The sequence below is a fragment of the Halichoerus grypus genome, chromosome 1 (genome assembly GCF_964656455.1).
Source record: "Halichoerus grypus chromosome 1, mHalGry1.hap1.1, whole genome shotgun sequence".
Taxonomy (NCBI): domain Eukaryota; kingdom Metazoa; phylum Chordata; class Mammalia; order Carnivora; family Phocidae; genus Halichoerus; species Halichoerus grypus.
In genome coordinates this window covers 181116033-181143766 of record NC_135712.1, presented here as the reverse complement: position 1 = coordinate 181143766, position 27734 = coordinate 181116033, and the positions used below count along the sequence as shown (strand labels likewise).

The 27734-nt window shown below is 35.5% G+C and overlaps 1 protein-coding gene across 2 annotated transcripts; it reads right to left on the bottom strand.

The window, feature by feature from the left end:
- Positions 1-1716: 1716 nt before the first annotated feature.
- UBA3 (ubiquitin like modifier activating enzyme 3) lies at positions 1717-25483 on the bottom strand. Of its 2 annotated transcripts, XM_078076143.1 has the most exons (18): positions 25369-25483; positions 25142-25183; positions 23181-23301; positions 21742-21822; positions 18114-18196; positions 15461-15541; positions 10395-10438; positions 10012-10076; positions 9550-9705; positions 8559-8661; positions 8118-8231; positions 4494-4547; positions 3961-3997; positions 3796-3877; positions 3378-3478; positions 2983-3046; positions 2819-2873; positions 1717-2511 (listed from the first exon to the last, which is right to left on the bottom strand). In XM_078076143.1, exons 1-18 carry the CDS (start codon positions 25386-25388, stop codon positions 2423-2425), a joined length of 1392 nt encoding a protein of 463 aa, XP_077932269.1. In that variant the 5' UTR covers positions 25389-25483; the 3' UTR covers positions 1717-2422. The 2 variants fall into 2 exon arrangements, with proteins under 2 accessions (XP_077932269.1, XP_077932272.1); XM_078076146.1 differs by lacking the exon at positions 25142-25183 and having other exon boundaries at positions 25369-25474.
- Positions 25484-27734: the final 2251 nt, after the last annotated feature.

The window sequence follows — 27734 nt, the reverse complement described above, 5'->3', positions numbered from 1 at the left end:
ATTTAATCAGTCCTGTGTTAACGTGGCCTTACGGTGGAACCCTGGGTTTGGGTTTGCCTAAGGATACTGGACATTGTATAAAAGGCCTGATCCAGTCCACCTGATGACGTAGGTAAAAAGGCGTCTTCCGCAAGCTGTTAAAGGTTCGAACGTGGGTACGGAAGGCACAACCTCTTCACAATGCAGGGCCACTCTTGACCCGTCAAAACAAACCTGAGAAACACTAAAACTATTACTCTATTAATGTGTGTTGTGCACATTATTTAAAATACAACTTTTTCTGCATTCACTCTTCAAACATTTCGCTATTTGAAAAAAATTGCTGGCCTTCCTAATCTGGTCAGTAGCTATGGGATTTGGACTCCATAACTTAAACGCAAAATTCTGTCAACATTTAAAATCGGATTCCATACAAAAATACAGATTTCCAGATGATTTTGAAATATATGGATACCAACATGTAACAGTTAGCTAAGGTCGTTGCCCCTTTGGACAAATAATTTTCACTCCAATTTGCCACAAACCCCACTACTCTTATTAAACCTTATTATACTTCCCTGCTGTGATTATTTGCATTCCCTGCCTGTCCCCTATATTTGAGTACTTTAAGTGTAAGCAACTATGCCATAAAATAATTTTTCTTTAAAACAAAATCAGATTTAAATTCTACCCTTGAGAAGTTATAACCTTCCAATAATTTCATCTAACCAGTAAAAATTTGCATGTTGATACTCTTAATATTTAGTAATCTACACAAGTAGTAGATTACCCATGAAGTATTAAGCTGTTTACAACTTAAATAAGTAGACTGCGGAGGAGGTTGGGGCAGATTGGGATTGGAATCCCTGTTCCAAGATTTCTAATTGTACAGTTTTGGGTAAATGATAAAAACTTTTTTTTTTTTTTAAGATTTATTTGTTTTAGAGAGAGATAGCAGGGGGAGGGGCAGAAGGAGAAGAGAGAGAGAATCCTCAAGCTGACTCCCCACTGAGCACGGAACCAGACACGGGGCTCAATCCCAGGACCCCGAGTTCATGAACTGAGCCGAAATCGAGAATTTGGTCCCTCAACCGACTGAACCACCCCGGCGCCCCTGATTAAACTTTCTAAAACCTTTTAGCTCTCAGATGGAGATATTATCACCTTCTCACAAGGCTACTTTGAGAATTATTAGAGCACCTGTATAAAGGAGGTGCTAAATGTTAGTTGCTTCATATTAAAAAATTTAAACTGAATCTGTAACTTTAAATAAAGCATATCTATGTATCTCCTATGACTTTATAATGAAACAAATTATTTGTCAGTTTGGAGCTAGAAAGAATAATAAATAAAAATTTAACCCAGTGACATGTAATCACAAGGCTTTTGAGTAGAAAATTGCCATCTAAGTAAAAAACTGAAATACATAATGCATGTTCCCACACTGAGATACTAAAACTAATTTTTCAAAACTTACACTAAAATTTTCTTTTTAAGACTTATTTTTTTAGTGGGAAAAAGGCATTTCAAGAGACTTTAATAAGATTCCACTTCATTACATTATTATGTTTAAGCAAATTAAATCAGGAGATATTTATTGTGGTAAAAGTATTAATTCAGGTACCATAAAAATTTTGTATTAGTAATCCTGCTACACATTTAAAAATCATTCCTATATTACTATGGAACTACTTATTACTATCCTTAATATACTTTAAAAAATTTCAGTGAGAAAAGTTGACAATATATGATTTTATTAATAAATAGTGTGAAAGCATCAGTGATAACTGCCTTAACATTAAATTCTTCTAAACATCCATATCTTGGCTTTAATATTGTGCATATTGGCCTCTATGGCACAAGTAAACATGAAAATAGTTCCCATTTCCATGCACAGGTATTCAGCTATAACACCATTTACAAATTATTATGGACAAGGTAACCTTTTCAATAATTAATATTCATTTGGACAACCACAATTAAATGAATATTAAATCAAGCAAGAAATAGGTTATGTTCAATATGCTGTAGATGTCAGGGTGTAATATTCAATGTTATTTAAAACTTAATTTTCTTTTTTTCTTTAAGGGGTATCTTTTCTATATGTGGGTGCTCAAATGAAAACTGAGGAATGCATTCTTTGACCACAGTAACAAAAGTCAGACACAAGAGAGTGCTTGTCCCTCCTCCTCTGAAAGAAGCAATACATTTGCTCATTATCTCTCTCTCCAGGCATCATTTCCCATATTATTAATGAAAATGCTTACAAATACCAACCCCAAAATTCTGTCTTCAAGGGGAAGTTATAAATTTAAAAAAGAGTGGTTCGTTATATAAAAAAAGTCAAATTCCAGCAACACTAATGCTAAAAATGACATTAAATTTCTTAGCATCCATGTAATATATTTCCATGAGTTTTCTATTATGTGCAGGTTTATTTTCCTTAAGAAGTAAAATGAAGTTTGAATAGTACAGTCTGTGGTGTGGTGACATCAGCAACTGCCAGTTCTTGCCCATCAACGAGTCCCAATTCTAAAACAGAAAAAGTATAATTAACCCAAGCAAAAAAGTCTCAACAAAAAGCACAACAACACACACATACATATAAAGTTTTATGTCTAGATAAACATCAAAATCTAGTTCTCTTTAATCAAGGTAATATTATATTGGATTTCTTAGAGATTTTTTAATATTCTGCTAAAAGAACAATTCTATTATTGCTTCTAAAAATATAATTACAATTTAAAGGCATTAAAACAAACCTAGAATAAGCATTTATTACTTTTACCAAGAGAAAAAAAAGAAGAAATTGACTAGTAAATATATTCATTTAAAATACCTTTCAAAGTCTTGGAGAGATTTGGCCTTGTTCGTTCTTCAATAGAGGTTACTGACTAGAAAATAAAATTATTTTAATGTAAAGCATATTAAATGAAATTAAACTTGTAATATAATTTTGTGGAAAACAAACTAAAAAACAAAAAACAATCAAACACTGATTACCTGTAAGTAAAGTGTTCTATTTTTTCCCTCTAATGTGGCTGTGATGGCTGGAGATTTCATCTGCCTAAATAATAATGAGAGAGGAAACAAACAAAAAAAGATCACTTTTTAAAAACAATTCTTGTTTTTTTAAAGTTTTAAAATCACAAAAGTTTTTTTTTTTTTAAGATTTTATTTATTTATTTGACAGAGAGAGATAGCAAGAGCAGGAATACAAGCAGGGGGAGTGGGAGAGGGAGAAGCAGGCCTCCTGCTGAGCAGGGAGCCCAATGCGGGGCTCGATCCCAGGACCCTGGGATCATGACCTGAGCTGAAGGCAGACGCTTAACGACTGAGCCACCCAGGCACCCCCACAAAAATGTTTCTACAACAGAACAAAAGTCCACAACACTTACAGAGAAGCACTATTAGTTAAATAATCCAAAACCTCCTGCAGTTTAGCGGATGGAGAAAACTGAATATTCTGAGGAAGCTGGCTACAAGCTGGGCAGTTTTCCTACATATATAAAACACAACAAATCATAGTGGCATATGAACCAATAATAGTCTATAATGATGAAATGAGAATCAAATTGTTTTATAATCATGCATATTTCCTATGAACAAATTTTTATGCTTTAAAATCTCCTAAATTATTATGCTACATAGTATTTATTTCAGGTTATAGTGTAAAAGATACACAGTGAGTAGGTTCTAGAAGTTAGAAAATACTTAGGCTGTGGGCAATTTCATTTATATTTCTAACCTGTAATGAATATGTAAAAATCTAAGTATGCATGATCAAAAAGTTTTCATTAGTGTAATACTACTAACCTTTCTCTCTGCTTCAAATGTGTATGTGTACAGTCCATCTACATCATTGAATACCAAGTAATTATTAAGAGGAATATATGCACTGTAAAGAAAAATGGTTCTTTATATAATTGAGCCAAATCAAAACATCAATTTATATACATATTAAAAAATGAAATCCATTACCTTGTGGCTATTTTAAAAACCTCAGTGGCACACACAGCTGAAGAGGGGAGAAAATAAAGGTGCTTCAGCTCGATGCAAATTAGACATTTAAAATTTCAAGTTTTTTTAAAAATTAGTTATAGATAAACTTATAAGGCAACTGATTAAAAACAAATAAAGAATATACTCTCAAAAATGAAAAAGTAGTAAATTTTATATTTGTTTTGTATAATCCAAGCAATAGAGTAGCATTACATGCTTTCCTTCCTCTTCTTCAGATTAATGAGCAACCTGTTACACTGATTAAAAGGAAAGGTACTAAAATGTCCCCTTAATGCAGTGCACTTTATGACAGAATGTAAGACAAAATATATACAGATCTAACAGCTTGTTCTTTTTGGACAACTTAAAAATTACACCGCTCACCTAAGAAGATATCAAATTCCTAGAACACCAGTTTTCTGAAACCAAGTAGCTGCAGAAATGTCAGTTTAGATAGTGAATCAAAAATTAAGGAAAGAAAACAAAGTTAAGTAGTGGCCATTTTTCCTTACCTGCAATGACTGCATTTGTAGAAGCTACTGCAGGAATGATTCGTTTCACTACTCCTGAAAAAAAAAATATTGATTAAAATATGGTCATTTCTTTTAAAGAATAGGTATCTTAAATTAGAAAATCTGATTATTAAATATCATTTTCCACAACTTGATTTTTCAGGCTTTCAAGTCAGAAAATAAGTTTAACAATGAAATGATCTTCTTTCACATTCCCATCATTTTATGTTCAGAATCTTAAACAAGTTACAGTAGCAAAGGAAACTCTTCACTAAGCTTCAAATAAAGATGAGACAATATAATAATAGCTAACAATTAAAATGTTCCAGGCACAGTATGAAGAATAAATAAGATAGGACAGAATTTTCATAACACCCTTATTAAGTCTCCTTACTCTGATTTTAAAGATAAGAAGAATGAAATTGAGACAAATTAATATCCACAGTTATATATCTAGTAAGTGATAGGAATGGCATATGAACTACACTCAGTGAGGTGTGACTAAAGTATAAGGAATAAGAGTTAACTAATTTTTCTTCATATACTAGTTTCAGCCATTTGATTCCCCAAAATTTACAACAAACAAAAAACTGCCCCTCATCTTCTCGTTTCACTATGTAACATGGACTGCACAAAATATTAACTGTACCTCTATTTCTACTGCATGTTTTCCATATATCAGTATTCACAGATTAGGAATGAATTAAGCCCTACCTTACAGCATTTTTTTAAAGTAAAATATAAATAATTCCCTAACTGTATTTGAATTGCTCATTTTAGAAAACAAAAACTTCAGGAAAAAGTAGCCGTATTATCTTGGGGTGTGGGGAGCACTTAAAGACGTGTCCCCAAGGCTTCAGGTGTAGGCAGATTTCAAAAACTTCAGAAAAAAGCCAAATAATCTAAGACATGAAGACAGTGCAAAAGTTTGGAAAGCTGTTTTCAAAATGTTAATTCTGACTATATGATCACATATAATTTCAGAGAAAGGGAAATAGGGAGGAGCCAACTTCATGATGGTCAAACCGGAAGCTTTCCAGTGAACCACATAGAGCAAGATGAACAGGTAGTCACAGTGAGGAGTATAAGACATAGTGCCCAATAAGAGCCAAAATGGTAAAGAGTCCTCTCATCCCCTACCCCTTAAAAAAGCTGGACTTCACTTCCAATTTTGCTTCTGTACTCCTTGTCAAGGCTCTCAATCATCAGGCTCAAAAGTACACACCAAACCTTGCTAAAAAAGTACAGAAAGATGAATGAGACTACATATTGAAATGAGTTTATAGTTCCTGATCAGGACAAACTGAAATCATTTAATTCAAACAGTTACCACATGTACCCTATATGCCAAACTGTTCTAGGTGTTGTGCAGAGTAGCAGTGAAAGTAACCTATTTGCTCTGACAGAGCTTTCCTTCTGCTGAGGGAGATAACATGCAAGTGAGTAACAAAATTTCAAATACTGAAGAGTTCTATGAAAAGAAAGTAAAACAAGGTACACGGTAGAGTTGGCAACGATGGACGGAGTGGATGATCAGGGAAGACCCTCTCAGGGAGGTGGTAATTTGAGCTGAAACCTAAAACCGTTAAGACCCAGCCATGCAATGGCCTGGGGAAAGAGCATTTCTGTAAACAGTAAGGGTAAACGCTCCAAGGAAAGGACGTATGAGAGTGTAAGTATGAAATATTCTTTGCACAGAAAAACGAGGTTACCGTTATTTCTGAGAAATTATAAAAACCTCGATAGTGAAATGGCTCAGAAGTCATTTTCAGTTGAATGATCAAGTAAACTGGTTAACTTGATACCTGAGCAATAAGCAGCCAGCCTTAACGGGATCCAAGGAAGGACATTCCTGGCATAAGAATCAGGAGTATTAAAGTTCCAACGTGGGACTGAGTTTGGTGTGTTCAAAAACAAAGCAGGTTGGAATAGGGGGAATATAGGGAGCAACAAGGAGCGTGTAAGAACAGAATTATTAAATGACATCACCAGAAATCAGAAAGTATGAGGAAATAATCACAGAAAAGAAACGGCACATTTTCAAAAAGAAGACAAAGCTTTTTTTCTGATGAACTCAGTGATGAACTTGGGACAAAATTTTAGAAAGATGAACTATGAGTACCTAGATTAGGAAACACTGATCACTAGACTGAGCATTATGATTGTTCACTGAGACAAGTCATGTTGGACTCCATTTCTGTGACTAGTAACTTGGCCACTCAGGGAAATGTGGAAGATAGTACATCCAGGCTTCAGGAGAGCAGTTAGAAAGGTCTCTTATGTGAACAAGACAAAGAAATAGGAAGTACTCAAGAAGGCCTGATCAGGAGAATGAGAGAAACCTAAAAGGGCCTGACCAGAAGTATGATTCAAATGTCTGTTCTCAGGCAGTTCAGTCTTGTTAAAATTTTTATCTAGTTATATGGAAAGGAGATAAAGCATGATTATCAAAATAACAGATGAAAACATGCTGGAAAGAATAGGTAAGTTGCCAGGCATAACAGGGTATATACAAAAGGTTTAAGAATGAACTTGTAAAGACCCATACTTGAGTATAGAAAGACAAAACTACCACCTCAAAAAACTGCCAAACCTATAATGGGAAGATGGGGCTTAGGAACTGCATGTAGAGAGAACTTCCAGATTTTAGTGGACAGTGATCTTAAAGAATCAGAAGTATAGCACCAACATAAACGACAAAGAAACAACAAAAAACCTTGCTCTCCTCTAAGACTGCATCAATTATCAGAAGTCTATTTTAATCTCCGCATGCTGCATTCTAGCCTAGATAAGAGAAGTATGGATAACTGGAATATGGTTACAAAAAGAAAAAAAAAAAACAAACAGGATGGGAACTTAATGTCAGCCAACATGTAAAAGGGGTTATAGGAACTAGAAAGATTGATGACAGTGATTTGGAGGGAATGCGATTACTGTTCCATATATGTTAAAGGCTATTACTTAAAAGGGAATTTGATTTATATATGATGTACCCTGGGACAATACTCAGACCAAACTAAAGATGGAGACTTCTGCTCAATATACAAAATAATTATCTTAACAGTCTTACCAATGTGAAATAGATTGCCCCAGGAGGTGACACCTTCCTCTTCAGTGAAAGGTAAAATGAATGGCTTGACTTAGATGATTTAGGGCCTCTTCAATTCTAGTAAGACTCAGTGATTTTATTAAGTTCCTCCTAGCTGGGGTGCCTGGGTGGCTCAGGGAGTTAAGCGTCCGACTCTTGGTTTTGGCTCAAGTTATGATCTCAGGGTTGTGAAATTGAGCCCTGCAATGGGCTCTGCGCTCAGCGTGGAGTCTGCTTAAGACTCCTTCCCCCTCTGCTCCTCCCCCACCTTGCAAGAGCGCGTTCTCTCTCTCAAATAAATAAAATCTTAAAAAAAAAGAAATTCCTCCTAGCAAAGTAGTATGGATTCTGTCAAACTCTGTTCCCTCCAGCCAAATTTAGGACACCTGCAAACTATCATTTCCATGGTACCTTGACTGAATCTCAAATGGCCGGTACTATCTGAAATCACTTACCCGTTATTTCCTTCAGAGCATCCCAACCCCTGAAAATGGGATTATCCCAAGGTTATAATTCATGACAATTCACTACCTTACCTTGAGTGAGTCTATAGGTAACACCCCTAATATTATATTGTGATGCTCTCTCGAGGGACTTTTGGAAAATCCACTGAATATGATCAGGATCATCTCCATCTAATGGAACTCCTTCTGTTAGGAAAAACAAAAAACAAAAAACAAGGAGAGTAAGACAGAAACATGCAAACTTAAATCAACTTGTCTTTTAATGTAATTACACAAATGAATAATATACATAAATAAATATTTATGTAATAAATATTTACATAAATAAATACATAGTCACAGTGAGGAGTATTAATGTAATTATAAACAGTGAGGAGTTTAATATAATTATACAAATGAATAATATAAATAAATATATATTTATTTACATAAATAAATGCATAGTCACCATGAGTAATTTAATTATGTAAATTACTCTTACATAATTCCAGATTATGAAATTCAGTTTATTACCTCCAAAAGGCTGCTCCTTAGGCCACTGCAGTATCCTTACATACTCAATACAGTGTTCTGGTAGCCTGGGCATAGATGCAATGGTGCACATGGGAAAATTAACCTAAAACCACAGTTTGTGCTTTTTAGTGGATTTTAAACAATAAATTATTTTAAAATGTAACTTCTAGTTAGGACTACTTCGTAAAAGTAGATGGTAGGTTATAATTCTTCTTAGCTTTCCACTTATAAAAACAAAACATTTTATAACACTAATAATGCTTCTAAAACTAAAAGACAGCATCTGAGTCACTTGACTTACATTCATACAGGAATGTAGGTTTGCGCTACATTTACAGGGTATATAAATTTAAGCTTTGTTAGATAATAAGTGCTAAGTTCTCAAATATGAGCATTTTATTATGTTTACATGATATTTAAATCTGAAGGTATAAAATAAACCAAAGCAAAAGCAAATTCAGAGTTCAATCAATTCCAAGTAAGTTCTCAAATATGAGCATTTTATTATGTTTACATATTTAAATCTGAAGGTATAAAATAACTCAAAGCAAAAGCAAATTCACAGAGTTAAATCAATTCCAAGTAAATACTAAAAATACTATATTTATAAATCAAAATTCTAACTATTCCTTAAAGTGGGTATATAGCTTAAAGAGCCTCATTTTTGGAAGGATCATTCTCATCCCTGGTATCTTTACCTCCCTGAATCAATCACAGGCAAAAACCAAAGAAAATAGATTATAGCTTTACCCCAACATATAAGAGTAATTGATCCCTTGAGCCCTCTCTCCAAATGAAAAAATTAATACCATGATATTCAGTTCCTATCTTTCCACAAATAGAGAATTTCATATTTTATCTTTCTTCTTAGTATGATTTTTAAAATATGGTTACCCCTAATTAAAAATCCTCAATATTGACTACACTTAATAATTAATCCTAACTCTATCCCAAGAGACTATGAAACAAATGCAGGTACTTCTTTGATTACCTGTGGAGGATACAGTTCTAGTGTACATTCAATACAAGCAGTCATTCCAGGGAGAATCACCCGGGCATTTCCTTTAAAACCTTCTGTCCCCCCATCTATCAAAGGGACAATGGAGCTTGGATCTAATACACCATCTTCATAATTCAGAAGAGATATCTAGGAAAATTATTTAAAGGCAAGAGAGGGGAGTAAGAATTCAAAAAAAGGAACATGCTGTCAAGTAATTTCACAAATCAATTGCACTATTGAGTACTAGATTATCAAACCATGGGATCATTATATTAGCAATTTATATTCTCACTTGAAAATTAATGACTGGCAATATATCATGATGTACATCTACTTAGTTGAAAATTAAATGAACTCTGATTTGTCAAAAATATGGTATGGCATTCTAATTTTTGGTATGTTAAGAGCAGCAGCAAGAATTTCAAAGAACTGTAACAACACTAAAGTCTTTACCAGCATGCCATTTATCCATCTTCTGGCTATGATAGAGTCCAGTCCACATACTATTATATGAAATTCTATGGAAGAAAAAGCAAGTTTAGCTTTTAAAAATGCCCTGTACAAAATAATTCACTTTCTAAGAAACAAGCCCCCCCTCCACGTTTTATTATAACACAAACACACACAGCTCCTAATCCTTGAGTAATCCTTACTCAAGACAGCATATAAAAATGCAGCTAATGATATTGGCTAAGAATTAAAACAGTGGCATTCTCTGTTCAACCTCACTAAAAAGCAAACATCAAGAGATGAAAACAAATGAAGAAATAGCCTTCAAATAGCCAACAACTAAAATATAATAAGAATTTAGTGAGAATTTTAAGTGGACAACTTACGTCGATAGAAAGTGTCATTAAAATCCTGAATCTTGTTGAAATGTCTGAATATAAGTAAAGGAACTTAAGCTGCTAAGTTTTTAATTTATAAAGTGAATTTAACATGCCATAAGGAACAAATTATAAATGTACACAAGAAATAAATCATCAATGTTCAAAGCAGTGGAATTCAGGGAATGTGACAAAATGGAACACAACTCTAATTTGTGACAAAACCTCTTTTCTAAACACTCCTCTCCTAACTACTTCGAGTAGTTTCTCTCATCCCTGAACCCCCATATTACATTTATGTCTGTTATACTCTCTACTCTTGCTTCAGTTTTTATATAAAACCGTACATCCTGAGAAAGCAGAGTGTGTGTCCTCAACCATTAGCACCAAGCAGAGGCAATAATGCATTTTAGTGAAGGAAACAAGCACATTACAACTCCCATTTAGGCATATGACTGCAGCTCAGAACACAAATAAACACCTTGTACACCTTAAATGTATACAATGTTATATATCAAATATTTTCAATTAAAAATAAGAGTTACTGCTGCAAAGCTAATTTAAAAAAAAACAGATGTTTCCAATAGCTTTTTCAGGTACAAATATGATTTGTTATTTTGGGGGTAAGGGGAGGTATGAATTATTTGTTCCTCTCTCAGCTTTCCAAGTCTCTTTTTACTCTACCAAACCCAATCAGTAGTCTTTCCCTGCCTGAAGACTGCAAAAAGAACCTCATCAAAAATGGCTGTGGGTGTTAATCAATTATAGCACTTAATATTTTAACAGCACATGTATACAAAAAATTTTAATTTTTCTAATGGAGCAATTTTCTGTTTAATAATATATATACTTCTCCAAAATTACAATAAATAATCCATTATATAGTTTATAAAACCAAAATGGAGAAAAGAGGGACAATATAAAAATACCCTTGTCCTAGATTTTTTTATTCTGGCCTACAAATAAAGCTATAAAAAATAGATTCAATTCTCGCCCTCACCCTTTCAGGGTTCTTTTCTTTTTAAAAGCTAGGCAAACAGGAGGCATTAGCTGCAGCTAGAACAGGGAGGTCAAAAGAGAACCAGATGCAGCCACTCTGGAAAACAGGATGGAGGTCCCCCAAAAAGTTGAAAATAGAGCTACCCTACGACCCAGCAATTGCACTACTGGGTATTTACCCCAAAGATACAAATGTAGTGATCCGAAGGGGCTCCTGCACCCCAATGTTTACAGCAGTAATGTCCACAATAGCCAAACTATGGAAAGAGCCCAGATGTCCATCGACAGATGAATGCATAAAGAAGATGTGGCATATATATATATATATATATATATATTTTTTTTTTTTTTTTTTTTTTAGATTTTATTTATTTGACAGCGAGAGAGGGAACACAAGCAGGGGGAGTGGGAGAGGGAGAAGCAGGCTTCATGCTGAGCAGGGAGCCCGACACGGGGCTCGATCCCAGGACCCTGGGATCATAACCTGAGCTGAAGGCAGACGCTTAACGACTGAGCCACCCAGGCGCCCCATGTGGCATATATATTTAATGGAATATTACACAGCCATCAAAAATATGAAATCTTGCCATTTGCAAAGACGTGGATAGAACTAGAAGGTATTATGCTAAGCAAAATAAGTCAATCAGAGAAAGACAATTATCATATGATCTCACTGATATGTGGAATTTAAGAAACAAGACACAGGATCATAGGGGAAGAGAAGAAAAAATGAAACAAGATGAAACCAGAGAGCGAGATAAACCATAAGTGACTCTTAATCATAGGAAACTGAGGTTTGCTGGGAGGGGTGGAGGGTGGAGGGATGGGGTAACTGAGGATGGACATTGGGGAGGGTATGTGTTGTAATGAGCACTGAGTATTACATAAGACTGATGAATCACAGACATGTACCCCTGAAACAAGTATTTTAAAAAAAGAGAGAGAGAGAACCAGAGCAAGCAGAGGAATAGCAATAAGAGGACCCAGGAGCCACACCAAGAAATCCCACATCCTAGATTTCTATAAAATACCCGAAGTTCACAGATCTAACTTTTAGAGTATGCATGCATATTCTTCTTTTTCTTTCTCCCTATGGAGGCCTGTATTTACCTTTTTAAACATTTATTTTGAAATAATATAGATCCACAGGTTGCAAAGCTAGTATAAAGAGGTCCCATGTGTTTTCTTTTTTTTTAAAGGCATGCAGTGTGACATTTTTATTCAACTTATCAAAAATTTTTCATGTGTATGACAACCCTACTACAAAAAAATATATTTTAAATGCTTTGGTTTTTTTTTTTTGGTTGGGTTTTTTTCTTCTTTTTTTTTTTATTATGTTATGTTAATCACCATACTTTACATCATTAGTTTTTGATGTAGTGTTCCATGATTCATTGTTTGCATATAACACCCAGTGCTCCATGCAGTACGTGCCCTCTTTAATACCCATCACCATACTAACCCACCCCCCCACCCCCCTCCCCTCTAGAACCCTGTTTGTTCCCATGTGTTTTTCATCCAGTTTCTCCCAATGGTTACATCTTACAGGACTATAATCTCAAAACCACAAATACATTGATAAAACGAGTATGTACAGTTCTGTGATTTAAACACTTGTGTAGATTTGTGTAGCTACCACCATAAAGTTACACAACTATTCCATCACAGCAAAGCTCTTCCTCCTGCTACCCCTTTAGAGTCCCACCTCTCCATCCCCTGATGCCTAATCCCTGGCAATCATTAATTTGTTCTGTCTCTAATTTTGTCATTTGAAGAATGTTACATAAATAGAAACATACAACATATGACCTTTTGAGACTGGCATTTTTCATTCAGCATGTCTTCGGTATCACCCAACTTGTTGCCATGTTTTGTTAATTACTTTTTATTGCTTAGCAATACTCCACAGTATGGCTGTACCACAGTTTAATAATTCACCTAGTGACAGATGTTTGGGTTGTTTCCAGTTTTTGGCTAATGCAAATAAAGATGCTGTGAACATTCAAGAACAAGTTTTATGCAGACCTAAGTATTTGTTTCTCTGGGGTAATGCCCAGGAATGAAACTGCTGAGTTGCATGCAAAGTATATGTTCAGGTTTTTAAAAAACAGCCTATTTTCCAGATGACTATACCATTTTACATTTCCCACTAGCAATGTATGAGTGATCCAGTTTTTCCGTAGCTTTGCCAGGATTTTATATTACTATTTATTACTTTAGCTATTTGAAGTATGTAGTAATATTTCACTGTTGTCATAATTTGAATTTCTCTTATAGTGATGATGAACATCTTCTCATGTGCTTTTTGCTATCTCCTTTAGTGAAATGTCCTTTCACATTTTCTGTCCATTTCCTAATTGCCTTGTTTTTTCACTGCTGAATTTTGTGAATTCTTTATTTATTCTGGATGAGTCTTCTGTCAGATACCTACTTCATAATTATATCCCATTCTCATCATTGTATCTCATTCTCTTAACAGGGCCCTTCACAAAGCAAAGTTTTTAATTTTGATATAGTTCGATTTATCAATTTTTTTCTTTTATGGATGTGATCTTTTTTGTGGATGTGTTTTCTTTTTTGATGTGATCTAAGAACTCTTCACCAAGCCCTACATCACAAAGATTTTCTCCTACACTGTCATCCAAAGTTTTAGATTTTATGCTTAATATATATGATGCATTTTGAGTTCATTTTTATAATTTTGAGGTTTGAGTTGGGATTCATATTTTTGCCTATGGCTATCCAATGGCTCCACCACAATTTGTTGAAGAGATTATTATCCTTTCCTCCAATGAACTGTTTTCGCACTTTTGTCAAACATCAACTGGCCATATTTGCCTGTGGCTATTTCTGGTTTCTCTGTTTTACTGATGTGTGTCTCTATCTCTGCTAACATCACACAGTCCTGATTATTGTAGGTGTAGTAAGTCTTGAAATTATACAGTGATTCCTCCCACTTTATTCTTTATCAGAATTGTTTTATTTTAATTTTTTTAAAGATTTTATTTATTTGAGAAAGAGTGCGTACAAGCGGGGGCGGGGGGCAGAGGGAGAAGCAGACTCCCCGCTGAGCAAGGAGCCCGATGAGGGGCTCCATCCCAGAACCCTAAAATCATGACCTGAGTCAAAGGCACATGCTTAACCGACTGAGCCACCCAGGCGCCCCTCAGAATTGTTTTAGGTATTCCTTCACCTTTCCATATAAATTTTAGAATAATCTTGTCTGTATCAACAAAAAATTTTGCAGGGATTTTGATAGAAATTGTATTAAACTTGTATACAAATCTGGGGAGATATGACATCCTTACTATGTCAAATTGCCCAATTCTTGAATACAGAGTATCTTTCCATTTATTTAGACCTTCTTTGATTTCCTTCATCAGCATTTTGCAGTGTTAACATACAAGTCATATACTTACTTTATTAGATTTATACCTAAATATTTCCCCCTTTTTTGAGCGGTTGTAAATGGCATTCATTGTATTTTAAATTTCATTCTCCAGATTTTTACTGCTAGTATACAAAAAATACAATTGATTTTTGTATGTTTATTTTGTATCCTCTGGCATTTCCCAAATAGCAAAGCTCACCTCCTGAATTTCTATAAAACACTGGAAGTTCTCCAGATCTAAAGAACACTTCTTTTTAAAAACATACTTCTTGGAAAAATAAATTTACTCTGATACACATTCCATTTGGTTAATATATACTGTCTATTCAGTCTGCTACTGTAGGGAGACACAAAGATTAACTATAGCCAGACAAGGAACTTAATAGTCTAACATAAGAGATATGCAATTCAAGCTGAAATTAAGGGCAATAATGCAAAATAAACAACTGCACTGGCTGTAAATGCTTAATTTAAAAATTAGGGCAAAAAGTATTTATATAACCTTAAAGAAAAGACTGGAAGGACTATAAAGCAAAATGTCACCAATAGGTACCAGTAATAAGCTTACTGCTAATTTTTTTTTTTTTTTTTGGCTTATCTGTATTTTCTATGTTAAACACCTCCTTTATAATAAAGAAAACACAAAGCTTTAGAAAGTTAAGTAACTTTTTGTCAAAAAGGATACGGAACTACATTGCAATTAGGAACTCTGTCATTTAGAAATTCTGCAGCAACTTCAGCCTTAGGTCTTCCAACATCTTTAGGCCTACAGGAAAAATTACATTTAAATTATCATTCATGATATAAATCTAGATGATCTATATAATTTATTTTCAGACATAAAAAATATTCACGGTGAGCTTATTTAGAGGATATTTAGAAGGAACACTTTTATTTAAATATTTTTGATGAGTCACTAGTCATTCAACATCAAATGTCAACGCTTGCTGATGTTCCAAATGAAGTATTTACAAGTACTGACAAGTCTAATTATTTCTTAAATGAAAATATAAAACAGTGCTTCCCCCCACCCCACCCCCCCTGGAAAGCATAACAATGGCATGGTTCATGGCCACTTCTCATTGTGGCATTTCCCAATGTAAAATATTATCCCACACCCAGAGCCTTCCAAATCTGCCCTGAACCCCAGAACCTCAAGGTGTTACTATGGAGGTCTTGGCTGAAATATACACAGGATTCATTCTGGAGATACAAGAACCTTCATTTATCCTCTTCTTCCCGGGTATGCTGATTAAACAGTGAATTTTATGTCCCAAACGAAGCCATAAGCACGTTTTTGAAGAAGAAATAATGCCAAAGGCACTATCTAAAATTGCAAATGACCCGAACATTCTTAAACTAAAAACAGAAGAACCTCAAAAGGTCATTTCTAGATAAGAACCATAGCTATAGCTAGAAAAGGACACAGGGAAGTCTCTCTTTTAATCTCAGTACAAATGGTATTTTCTTTCATAGTACTTCCTCATTCTCCTCACAAAAGTAAATCACTCCCTCACACATACATAGTAAGTGCTTTATTACTATTTTTTCACAACATTTTTCATTAGCTACAGAGGTCTATCATACCCACTAGACTATAAACACCTGGAAGACAGTAACCATATTCTTATCTCTTTATATTCCTTCATATATAAGCACAGAATATTTTTTAAATAAATGAAAATTTTAAAAAATCAATGTTCCTAATAAAAATTACTTCTTTTAAAGAAAAATAATTTAACAGGTCGATTTTCTTCTCTCCAGTGAAGCAGTGTGCTTCTCTTGATTCAAAGCTTCTGATAAGAGTTTTATTCTGACTTTGTCCTATAACTAGGCTCTAGTTATAAATCAAGGAACCTGATTTCAGTACTGCATTCAACCACTCTGGACAGAGCTCTTTTGGTAAAAAGGATAAAGGAGACTTTCAAGGTTCTTTTATGTTGTGGATTATATGTGCTTCCACAGTAGATCCCAAATAAAAAAACTCCTAGATGGTTTCTGTGGAGACTGCTAATTTACCTTTCCAGAATTAGGGGGTCAGATTGTTCCACCTAAAAACTGCACTTTGAACAAAAAGACCTTTCACAGGTATCATCTTTGCAGGACACCTTGGCCTAATTGCTTATTCTTGAAAACAAGTACCTGCCCTGAGGGCTGCTCTGAGATCAAAGGAGGTAATATAGATAAAGAGTTTAGGAAGTGTTTACTACAACCTAAGCACTCATAAATCGTTACGGATTTTCAATCATTATTTTAGCTACAAACTAAAGGGTATGGTCTATTATCAATAACCAATCAACTCAGTGTTATCTTTGTTAGAGCATTCATATACTAAAAATGTGTCAGGATCCACAAAGTTTTCTGTAGAGAAGGGTAATTTCAAGGGTTAAAAAATAAATAAATCAACAAAAAAATTAAGCCTAAACATTAAACGTAGAGTTCACATTGCAATTACAATACTTCCTTAATCTGACTTTGTTTAACCCATCCTTCAGCCTCTTTAATATCTTCCACAAAGAGAGGTTTCATGCCTATCCAAAAATTTAAATTTACCTTCTCTGCTAACCTAACCTTATACTGCATACCTCCATCTATCTGAGCACTTCCTGCTAATAATCTAATCACTAGAGAGAAAAATAAAAAGTCCTTATCTCTCCATATGTATAATTCTTTGACCAACGGCACTTATATCTGAGCTTGTCAAATCTCTAAATGCTACATACTAAAATTCACTAATGAACCTCTCCTCATGCCTGCATATATGCCCACCTGCAGTTTGTAAGTCATTTCTAACAATCCATTCCTAGATGCTTTCTGTATTTCATGTTTGTCTATGATAATTATCCCTTTATTCCATTTCAACTGCTCCTGGGTTTTCTCTCCCTAACTGTCGACTTTCTTTTTTTTTTTCTCTAAGGAAGTCCAAACTCTCTCACAACTTCATTGCCCCAGTGTCACCATACAATTCTTGGCTCATAAGTCCCCACCAATATATCTCACTAGGGCCTAATATTCCAGCTACTGTTGTCTTATGAAATCAACAGAAGGAAAAGAGCCCTGCTCCATGTCTTCAGAGCACAATTATCCCCCAAATCACATAACCCATTTGGAAATCTCTTTAAACAACAACAACAACAACAAAATCATATATTTGTTTATAAAACTAGTTTCACCAGAATGCTCACAATTTTCTTGCAAACTTTTACCTAAAAAGGGAGTGGCAGTTATTTTTAAAATAAAATTAGTTACCCTCTCATAGTTTTAAAAAAATTATTAAACTACAATGTACTCAAATTCAAGTGATTATCAGAATTTTAAACTAAGATCTTAAAACTTACCTAAATAAAAACTGCCTATTTAGATTGGAAACATCTATAGTGTCCATGTCTATAACATGAATCTGTCTAAAACCAGACAATGCCTGTGGGAATAAAAAAAATCCAATTAAGCAGAAGTTTCCGCACATTTGAAATTTTAAGATTTGTTTTTAAGGTAGTCCTAAATTTATAAATGCTCAATAATAAATTCTACATAATTGTATTCAATGGTTAAAGAGTCTTACAAAGTATGTAAAATTCAGGGTTCTTGTAAAGGTCAAAAATGTGTAACTGAGTACTCAGTCTATAACCAAAAGAGAAAAACTCAAAATTTCTACAGTTGTTTTATAATCCCATAAACACATTTGTAAAGTTTGTTGTTTTGCTGCTGCTGCCAGATGTTTTAATTTTACTAGTCTTACTAATTAACTGAATTTGCTATTCTTTTTCAGAATACTGTTAAAAAGCAATTCCTACAAGTTTTATCTTAGTTTACAGAACATTAAGTATGTCACGATTCAGAAATAACTATTAGAAGTTGTATATTATCAACACACATATGTACACAGCATATGTAAAAGGAGTATCTTAAAAGTATTGAGTCAAGAACAAGCAATCAAAAAAGCTAGGGAAAAGCAACAAACTGTTGCAGTACAACCACTGCTCAAATTTACCAGCAGAAGCAAAAGATTAAAAAAAACAAGTCTCAATAATTAATCATGCTTTTCTGGTCTTGGCCAGTTAAGTAGTCAAATTAAATCAGGTGTCAATAATTTCCCTACTTTTCGGCCCCTCTTATAGCAAGAGATCCTCCAGAGTTGTCTATACTTGCTTTCTCATATTCCTGTCTCACACTTACACTAAACAAGCTTTCACTCCCACCACTCTGCAGAAAACTGCTCTTGTCAAGGTCACCAGTGACTCCCATGTTACTACTTCTAATGACAATTTTCAGTCTCTCTGATCTTACCCACCTGAAGTATCTTTAAAATACATTCTTCACTTGGTCACTACACTCATGAGAAATCTGAACATTAAAAACTGGTTTCCAGTTCACCTCACTCAGGAGTTTTCCTCCTACTTTACTGGCCAGAATTTGGAGTGCCCTTGTGCTTAGTTCTGGTTAGTGCTGGTGATCTCCAACAATCTTAAAAGATAAAGCATCATCTTACAGACATCTCAAACTTAACAGTTTCCAAAACCAAACTCAATCATCCTTGCTCACCAACACCACTAAATCTATTCTTTTCCCAATGTCTCCCATTTCAGGGAATGCTAACTCCATCTTTCCAGTTGCTCAGGGGAAAAACCTTGTCATGTCATCCTTGGCTCCTCTCTTTCTCTCATGTTCCACAACTAATCCACTAATGAATCCTGTTGACTCCAACCTCAAAACATATCCATCATCTGACTGCCTCTCACCACCTCCAATGCTACCATCTTGCTCCAAGTCATTGCCATCTCTTGCCTAGATGACTGCAACAACCTTCCAACCAGCCTCTCAGCTTCCTGCTCTGTTCTTCCTTGAGTCTTTTCTCCGTACATCAGGCACAGTGAACCAGGTTAAAAGTCAGATCAAATCAACTCATCTGCTTAAATCTCTCCAAAGACTTCCTGACTCAGAGTAAAAGGCAGTTTTTACAGTAGCCTCTAAAGCCATTTGTAATATTCACTCTGAGCCCTTCCATCTCCCATTACCTCTCGATATCCTGTGGGAAACTGCTCACCCTTGCCCATTTCTGCTTTAGCTCTAATAACCTCCTTGCCTCCTAGAACATAAAAGCCATGCTCCCACTTCACAGATTTTGCACCAGATGTTCCCTCTGCCTAGAATATTCTTGCTCACCTCTCTGCTCAAATAGCATCTTTTTGTAAACCACTTCCCTTCCCACCAGGCTACCTATCTTCCATTCTTCCTTTCCCCATAGTATTTATTACCATCTGACATACTATGTATTTTACTTGTCTTTTTCCTTCCATAAGCCCCACAAACACAAACACCTGTATTTTTCAATGCTGTATCTTTAGCTTTCAAAATGGTGCCTGGCATACGGGTGGAGGAGGTTCTATAACTATTTTCTCAATCAATAATATTAATGTCATATTCTTTTTTCAGAATGAGCCTTTGGGGGGGACCTACAGTCAATTTAAAAAACCATGTACATCTCTCATATATTTATGTCTGAAATAAGCAAAGTAACAAGTGGTAATTGACAAGCTTTAGTTTTCTTCTTTTAAGACATTACAATGCAATAAATAACAAGGCCATTCCTAAAGTTGTTTGACAACTATTCCTCAGATCTAATCTCCAATTAATTTACATTTAAAATCACTATATGTCACATTTGCAAGTAACAGCTTCATAATAGAAAAAGTTAAGCATTAGAGGATTTTTACATAGAATGCCTACCAAAACCACTACCCATCCTCCATAAATCCTTCCCTTCTAGAACTCTTTGGTACTGCAAGGGTTTTTATGTTTGAGAAAATTCTGTCATTCTGGCACCCCATCCCATAGTATATCATACATAATGCTATTTATTTTGTGTAAGACTTGTCTCTCCAGTGAAATTTGAAATTCATTAAGGACATAGACTATGATGACCTACAATCCCTTCAGAACTGAGCACAGCAGTTAAGTACCAAGAAGCGTATTAAGTTTCTGCAGTTACACTAAGAGTGACATTAATATTTTCTTAGCAAAATGAATGTAGCTGTTGACATTTAAACTATAGCCACAAGGCCAACTTTTTAGATCCCTCATCTGGCTATGTGACCTGATTCACTGTCTAAGGATTTCCTCTAGCATTTCCCATTTTCTACACACCACTGAGACGACTGACATACAACACCTTTAAATCAATTCCTCCCCTATCCATTTTTATTAAATAAACCAATAAAGCCTTATAAAAAGCTATTTGTGGTTATGAGAAGTCAGTAAAACTAGTAAGTCACATATCATGGATTTCAAACCAGTACACAGAAATAGCTTATCTAAAGAGTACCCCCTCTTAAGATGATATTCAGTGAAAACAAACTGACCAAAAAAAAAAGCTTAGCTATCCCAAATTTTATGTTTAAGTCATGTAATGACCTAATAGTTCAGTGAAAAGCACACTTGACTAAGAATTAATGACCTGGATTAGGTTCTAGGGATATCACTATTCAGAAAAACTGAGGCAAGTCATTTAACATCTCTAAACCTCAGTTTCTCCCTCTATATAGAATGACACAATATCCTAGCCACCTAATCGGGTTATTTTGAGGAACAGAAGAAATAATTCTTTAAAATTACATGTTAAAATATGAATTACCAGTTTTGTTATTTACATCACTGAAATTAATGACTGCTATGCAAGAGGAAGCACAAAGATTTGTTTGATAAAGATCAGAGAAGAAAACAAGAATTTTCTATCAATGACTTTATAGTTGAGGACTTTAGAGCGTAAAAAGTTCCACAGTTATATCATTATTTTAATTACTATCTCGAATTTGACCTGCTAAATTTATCTAACAAAGGCTCACAGGAAAAAAAGGTTAACAATCATAATAAAGAAATTTCCTAGTACTAGAACAGAAAAAAAGCTTTAATTATCACAAAGAGAAAAAAATACATTTTTATATATATATATGCATATATATATATTACCAGATTTTTTAGGAGCTCACATCCTAAGCCGCCAGCTCCAATGACCAGAACTTTACATGTATCTAACAAAAACTGGAGAGACTGTAAAGAATGAAAAGGCGTATTAAAATCTGGTTGATAATAACCATAAGTACCATCAATAAAGCAATAAGCCATAAAACAGTTTCTGATGTTTCCATGAAAAATGCAATTGAGGATAAAGAGCAGACTTTGTACTTAATAAATTATTTTAAATTTATGAACAAGGTAGAACCAGAAATTCTGTAATCTAATGATTTCAGAGAGTTTCAATTTTAATGTTTTTAAATTGACTTTAATTTTATGAAATTAAAAGGTTATTTCCAACAAGAAAAACTACTATACCTAGTTAATTAAGACTTATCTTTTTTTTAAACTTTGACAGGGGATGGAAAGTATCAAATTTATTTAACTGACTTGCTAAAAAGAGAAAAGTATAAAAACCTTAAGAACAGAGGCTCAAGCACTGCACAAGGTGTTTAAAGGTCTTAAGGTAAAAAGGTAAGAACAATAATTGCTGCTTTTGAACACAGTGAGTGAAACTTACAAAACAAGAGATGACAGGAAGAAAAAAAACAGTAAAACTCTTAGAAAATTGTACATCAGCAGAAATACAATTTAAAACAATGATTTAAGAACAGTATCGTAAATTATCCAGCAAAAAAAAAAAAATTCAGAAGCACAAGAAAATATGGTGGAGTATCCAAAGAAACACAAAATACTTTCAATTCTGTCCAAGATTAAAGGAGAGAAGTTATACTGATACAGTGAATGAAACCCAAGAATCTGTACCTTAATTTTAGGAGTAGCATAATACTGCTATTTCAAAACAACATCTCTTTATAAACACAAAAGACAGAAGAATTAACTATAAAGAATATATTTTCTACCTTGCAGTAAAAAATAAGTTGTATTTAGTTGAACATTTGCCTTATGTCAAACACTACCAGTCCAAAATTCTATCCCTCTATTATATAGCAGTCATATGATTTTTAACATGCAATTAATTATTTTCAATTCTAGGTAAAGATGCTCATTTCAACTAAATTTCAAAATTTAAGCAAGCACATCTATATTTCTATCAAATTTAATTTCTCATAGTAGGGTTAAAAAGGGGACTGTGTCTCAAAAGTCATTTTAAAACTGTAATTTTCAGTGAAGTATAACTTAGAATCTTAAATGAGATTATGAAGTTATTTTACTCTTGAGAATTTTCAACATATTACATGAGAAATGTGATAATAATGACTCAAGTATTTGTCATTCAATTATAATCAGTTGCAAATATTCAATTTAGTATTTTAAGGTAACTTATACAATTGTTAATAGTTTTATTAAAGAGCAAACTAAAAAGAAAGCATTTTATTATTTTTGAAACATAAAACTATTAGAGGAGTTATTTAAAAATAAACATTTCTCACTTCAGTGCTGGGTTCGAAATCAGGGTGTGTGAAGGGTCCAGATCGCTCGAGGAACTTCTTTACATGGTTCCAGCGACCTTCCCAGTCTCCAGTGTCCCCACACCCACCATCAACAGCCATTCTGCACAGAACACAGTAAATTCAGCTGCAAAGATCAGTAGGAAAAAGCCACACCTACAACTATTATGGTTTCCCCAAATGAAAAGTAACCACACCAGACCTGCTCAAATAAAAAGGGAAATATCAATGTGGTTATGCTTATGCTTTGAACTTTTCTCTTGGCTATTATCTAGTTTATTTAATGTTAAGAACTACACGTATGATGAGATAAATCAGTCTACATGTTTCTGGGATCCTAAAGCACCCCAAGATCAAACCTGGGATATTATTGATCAATTGGTGAGAAATGGGCTTCTCCACATTTGGAATTTATAAAAGATCACTGTAAACTTCCCCAGTTTGTTATAACAACACACTTGGATCAGAAAAAAAAAAAGAAACTCCACTTTCATAATAGTGAAGCTTCAAATCTAATATAATTCATGTGTCCTTTCCAAGTTTGAAAGATGTGATTTAATGATTATTTTTGATGAGAAGAACATTCACATATTTTTCCCTGAAAGAGATCCCAATTTTCAAAAAAGAATCTTTTAACACTATGAGGTGTTGTTTCCACTCAACACAAAAGAAGTTTGGGGTTACAACTGCACTACAGATAGGCATTACCATCTAAAAACTTTTTAGAACATACAACTGAATAGAGGGACTCCTCTAACAAAATACAAAATGTATTTTCTCATGGAAATGTATTTTTTACTCTCTGAAAGATTTATGTTTGGTTGTCATTATTTTTAATTTTCAAATTTCCTGTACCCCACAGTTTCTACCTCCAAACGTATTAGTAATATCCAATATTTACAAGTATTGCCTAACAATAAAGACCATAGCATTTGATGTCAAGCTGGGTCTGGTTCCACAACAACACTGTGACCTTGAGCTGATTATTAATGGCTATAAATCTCATTTGTAAGTTGTTTGGAGCTACTTCTTAAGGTCAGAACAAGGATAAAGAGATAATCCACACAGAGGCCTTAGTACCATACCTGCCATATAGTAAGCATTCAAGCCTTTGCTGTCATTTTAAGCAAAGGTGGAAAGGAAATGAAAGGTGGGAAGGAATGTGAAATTAAGCTTGTCATTCCAATCCTTTTGCAATTGAAATTAAACTTTCGGAGGGAGACATATAAGGACTAAAACACGCTACTGGGAACTGGCACAGAAATTACTAACTCACCACACCCACTGCAAGAGTACCTTTTACTCCTCCCATGTAGGGAGAAGAAAAATTATGTGGCGTGGGCCAGCTTAGAAAACAGATTAAATCTGTCTCACCAGCACAAAACTAAACATCTGATAAAAAATAGGGTGTGGAATAAATGGAGAAAATAAACTCTTTGGAGTCAACATTAACCCTTAAGAGCCAACTATTTTGCAAAAATGAAGTGCTTAGTACAAAACCTTACACATAAAGTTCTCATAAAAAGTTTGCAATAATACTATTGTCTCAGTGTTTACGAAAGGCCAAAAAGGGCCTAGTGTCCGTTTCACGTGTTTAATAAAGATTCCCTTTTCACAAGGTCACGGCTATGACAATTTGGGGTGGGGGGGGTGGGGCTCAAGGGTCCTTACGCAAGACCTTTGGGTCAAGTACCACCCCGGCTGGCCGGTGCCGGGCCTGCTGCGGTGGACCCCGGGCCCGGCGCCCGCCCGAGATACAGACGAGGAGCGGCCCGCCGGGCCCCTGGGGCTCCGGGATGGGGGTCAGGGGATGAGGCCGCGCGGCCTGCGCTCCGGGTGCCCCCCTCCCAGCCCCCCGGGCCCGCTGCGGCTGGTCCCCTAGGCCTGGGGTGGGGGGAGGCGGGGGTCCCCGGAGAGGGCCCCGGCCTCCCGGCAGCACTAACTTCTCAGCCAGCAGCTCCTCTATTCTCCTTCTTTTCTTCTCCCTAAAAGAAAGAGAGAATAAAAGAAGGGTCAGCATCACGCTACACACCGGGCGCCGCGAGGGGATGGGGGGCGAGGGGACGGGGCGGGGGGTGGGGGGACCCCGGGTGGCGGCGGCGACCGCCCACCGCCGCGCTCTCTCACAACCCAGCCCGGCCCCGCACGCCCGCAGAGCCCGAGTACTTACGGCTCCTCGCCATCCGCCATATTGTTCTCCGCCTCTTCCCAGGTGCCCCCACGGCGGGCGGGGCGGAGGGGCGGAACGAAGCGAAGGGGCGGGGCCGCAAGGGAGAGTTGGAAAAGGACGGGGAGGAGCGGAAAGGGGCCAAGGGGCGGGGCCAAGGGAAGGGGTGGGGTTGACGGCGCGGAGGCTCCCTTGGGCTTTAAAGCTTTTGCATGTAATTATAATCTTGATTAACTACACTTAATTACATAAATCTTATCCAGTGTATAAGTTGCGTGAAAATATACACATAATACATTATACGTTTATACAATTTACGTGCTAATTAATAATTATAAAAAATGGTATATTCTATGAAAAAACTCCTTGGGAGAGCCACCCTCATGCTGCAGAGCGTCTCTCTGAGGCAAAGCATCGGAGTAATTTTCACCTTAAATTTTCAGGAAACATTTTTGCATAAGAGTACGCACTTTAAGAATAAAATCTAAATCAGTTTATAGTGGTGGGATGGAGAGATTATTATTTTCCTCCTTTGTGAATATCAATGGTAATCTTTTAATGTCACATGATTCTGTCAGATAAGAAGTTCAGCAGAAATGGAACTGGAAAGAAAAAAAACATTTTTTTCTGGGGAAAAATATGTATTTAAATAAAAGTATAAAGAAAAAAAGCACAAAAATTAAGGAATAATTTAGAACACCTATAATCGCATCACCTGAAGATAAATGATTAAATTTGGACTATTTTCTTCCACAGTCAGACATAAATGATGGATAGATAGACAGATGTAAGTGTGTATGTGGGGGGGGTGTCTGGATGACTGGATACAAAACACCGTATTCAAAAAAATATATGTATATATGCGCATATATATACATATATCCTTTCTTGAAGCCGGAAAAAAATTAGATTTAGAATTAGGAAGAACAGTTTAAATTCTTAACTCTCCACTTACAAACTGTAAGAGTCGGGATACTGCTGGGTCTTCATTTGTAAAATATTTGCCTTGTAAGACTGAGAATTGAATGAAATACAGTGGTTCTCAAAATATAATCCCCTGATCAGTCCTATTAGCATCACTTGGGGAATTGTTATAAATGCAAGTTTTCAGGCCCCATCCCCAACCTTCTGCAAAACCCTGGATGATTCTGTGCAAAATAAAGCTTGAGAACCACTGACATGGAGTACGTAAAACCTAATGGGTACTCGGTAAATGTAGCTGCTGTTAATAAATTATATGTTGTCTCCTCTTTGTCCTTTATTATCCCTCAATCAGGTTCAGTTCAATAGCACTCATTGAGCTGAAAGTCAGTGCCAGGCAGTAAATGGGAGAAGACAGAGTTCACAGTCCACAGTCTGTAGCAGGAGACACCAGCCACTTTCGTGGGTCACATGTCTCAGTATCAACCCAGAAACCTCTTTTTTTTTTTTTAATTTTGCCGAGACTACTCTGCAGATAGAAACCACTGAGATTAAGCCCACGCTTTTCAAAACAGACTCATGCGGGCGGGGCTCCAGCAATGCTACTCTCTGATCAGAGAGGAGACCTTCCGATTAGTGGCAGCAAGCTCCACAGCCCCCTCAGATGATAAAAACCAACAGGTGCTTTAGAGATCATCTAGTCCAAACCTACCCATTTCATAGGGAGGAAGCTGAGGCCTGGGAACAGGGTGCTGATGGACAATGAAGAGGACTGCAAAGGCATCTAGGCCTTCATCTGTGTGCCTAACACCTAGACTCCTGTGGTGGTGTTTTGGTAGATGACACCAAGGCACTCCCACTGGCTCAGACAGGCCAATTAGAAATAGCCACCTGCCCTTGCCAGCAATGAAAGTAACAGACATGAAACAGATTTATTTCATTTCAAAGGTAATATATCATAAACTATTAGACTATCCACTATGGTTTGTATACAGATAAATATTCAGAATGGGTCTATCTAGAAGCACAAGTGTGGATATAGGAGCTGCAGGAAGGCCAACCCCTGAATGAATAATGACAAAGTGCTGCTACTAATAGCATTTCGAAGAGTACCTGAAATCAAGTAAGGATTCCAGATGTGTCCATTTTTATTTAAAATTATTTTGACAAAGATAGAAATGTGTAGTGGGAAAACAAATTCTCTCGTATGCAGCCAGAGAGAAGCATGGTTAATACTTCATGAGAGAGGGAGAAGGAAATCATGCTAAATACAGTTATATCCGGGTTTTTTTTCATTTCTTTATTTTTAAACCTCTCTGGAGGTTTAAACAAATAAATTCTTTTTTTTTTTTTTTTTTTTTTTTTAAGTAGGCTCTATTCCCAATGTGGAACTAAAGACCCTGAGATTAAGAGTCACATCCTACCAACTGAGCCAGCCAGGTGCCTCT

Bases quoted from the DNA above. Each gene is read 5' to 3' on its own strand.
- UBA3 (XM_078076143.1), bottom strand. From the start codon at position 25,388: ATGGCGGATGGCGAGGAGCC. The intron at 21,823-23,180 runs GTGAGAAATGTT...CATTCTTTACAG, and splicing joins ATTTCGAACCCAGCACTGAA to TCTCTCCAGTTTTTGTTAGA. The intron at 3,878-3,960 runs GTAATGGATTTC...TTTTCTTTACAG, and splicing joins GTTTTTAAAATAGCCACAAG to TGCATATATTCCTCTTAATA.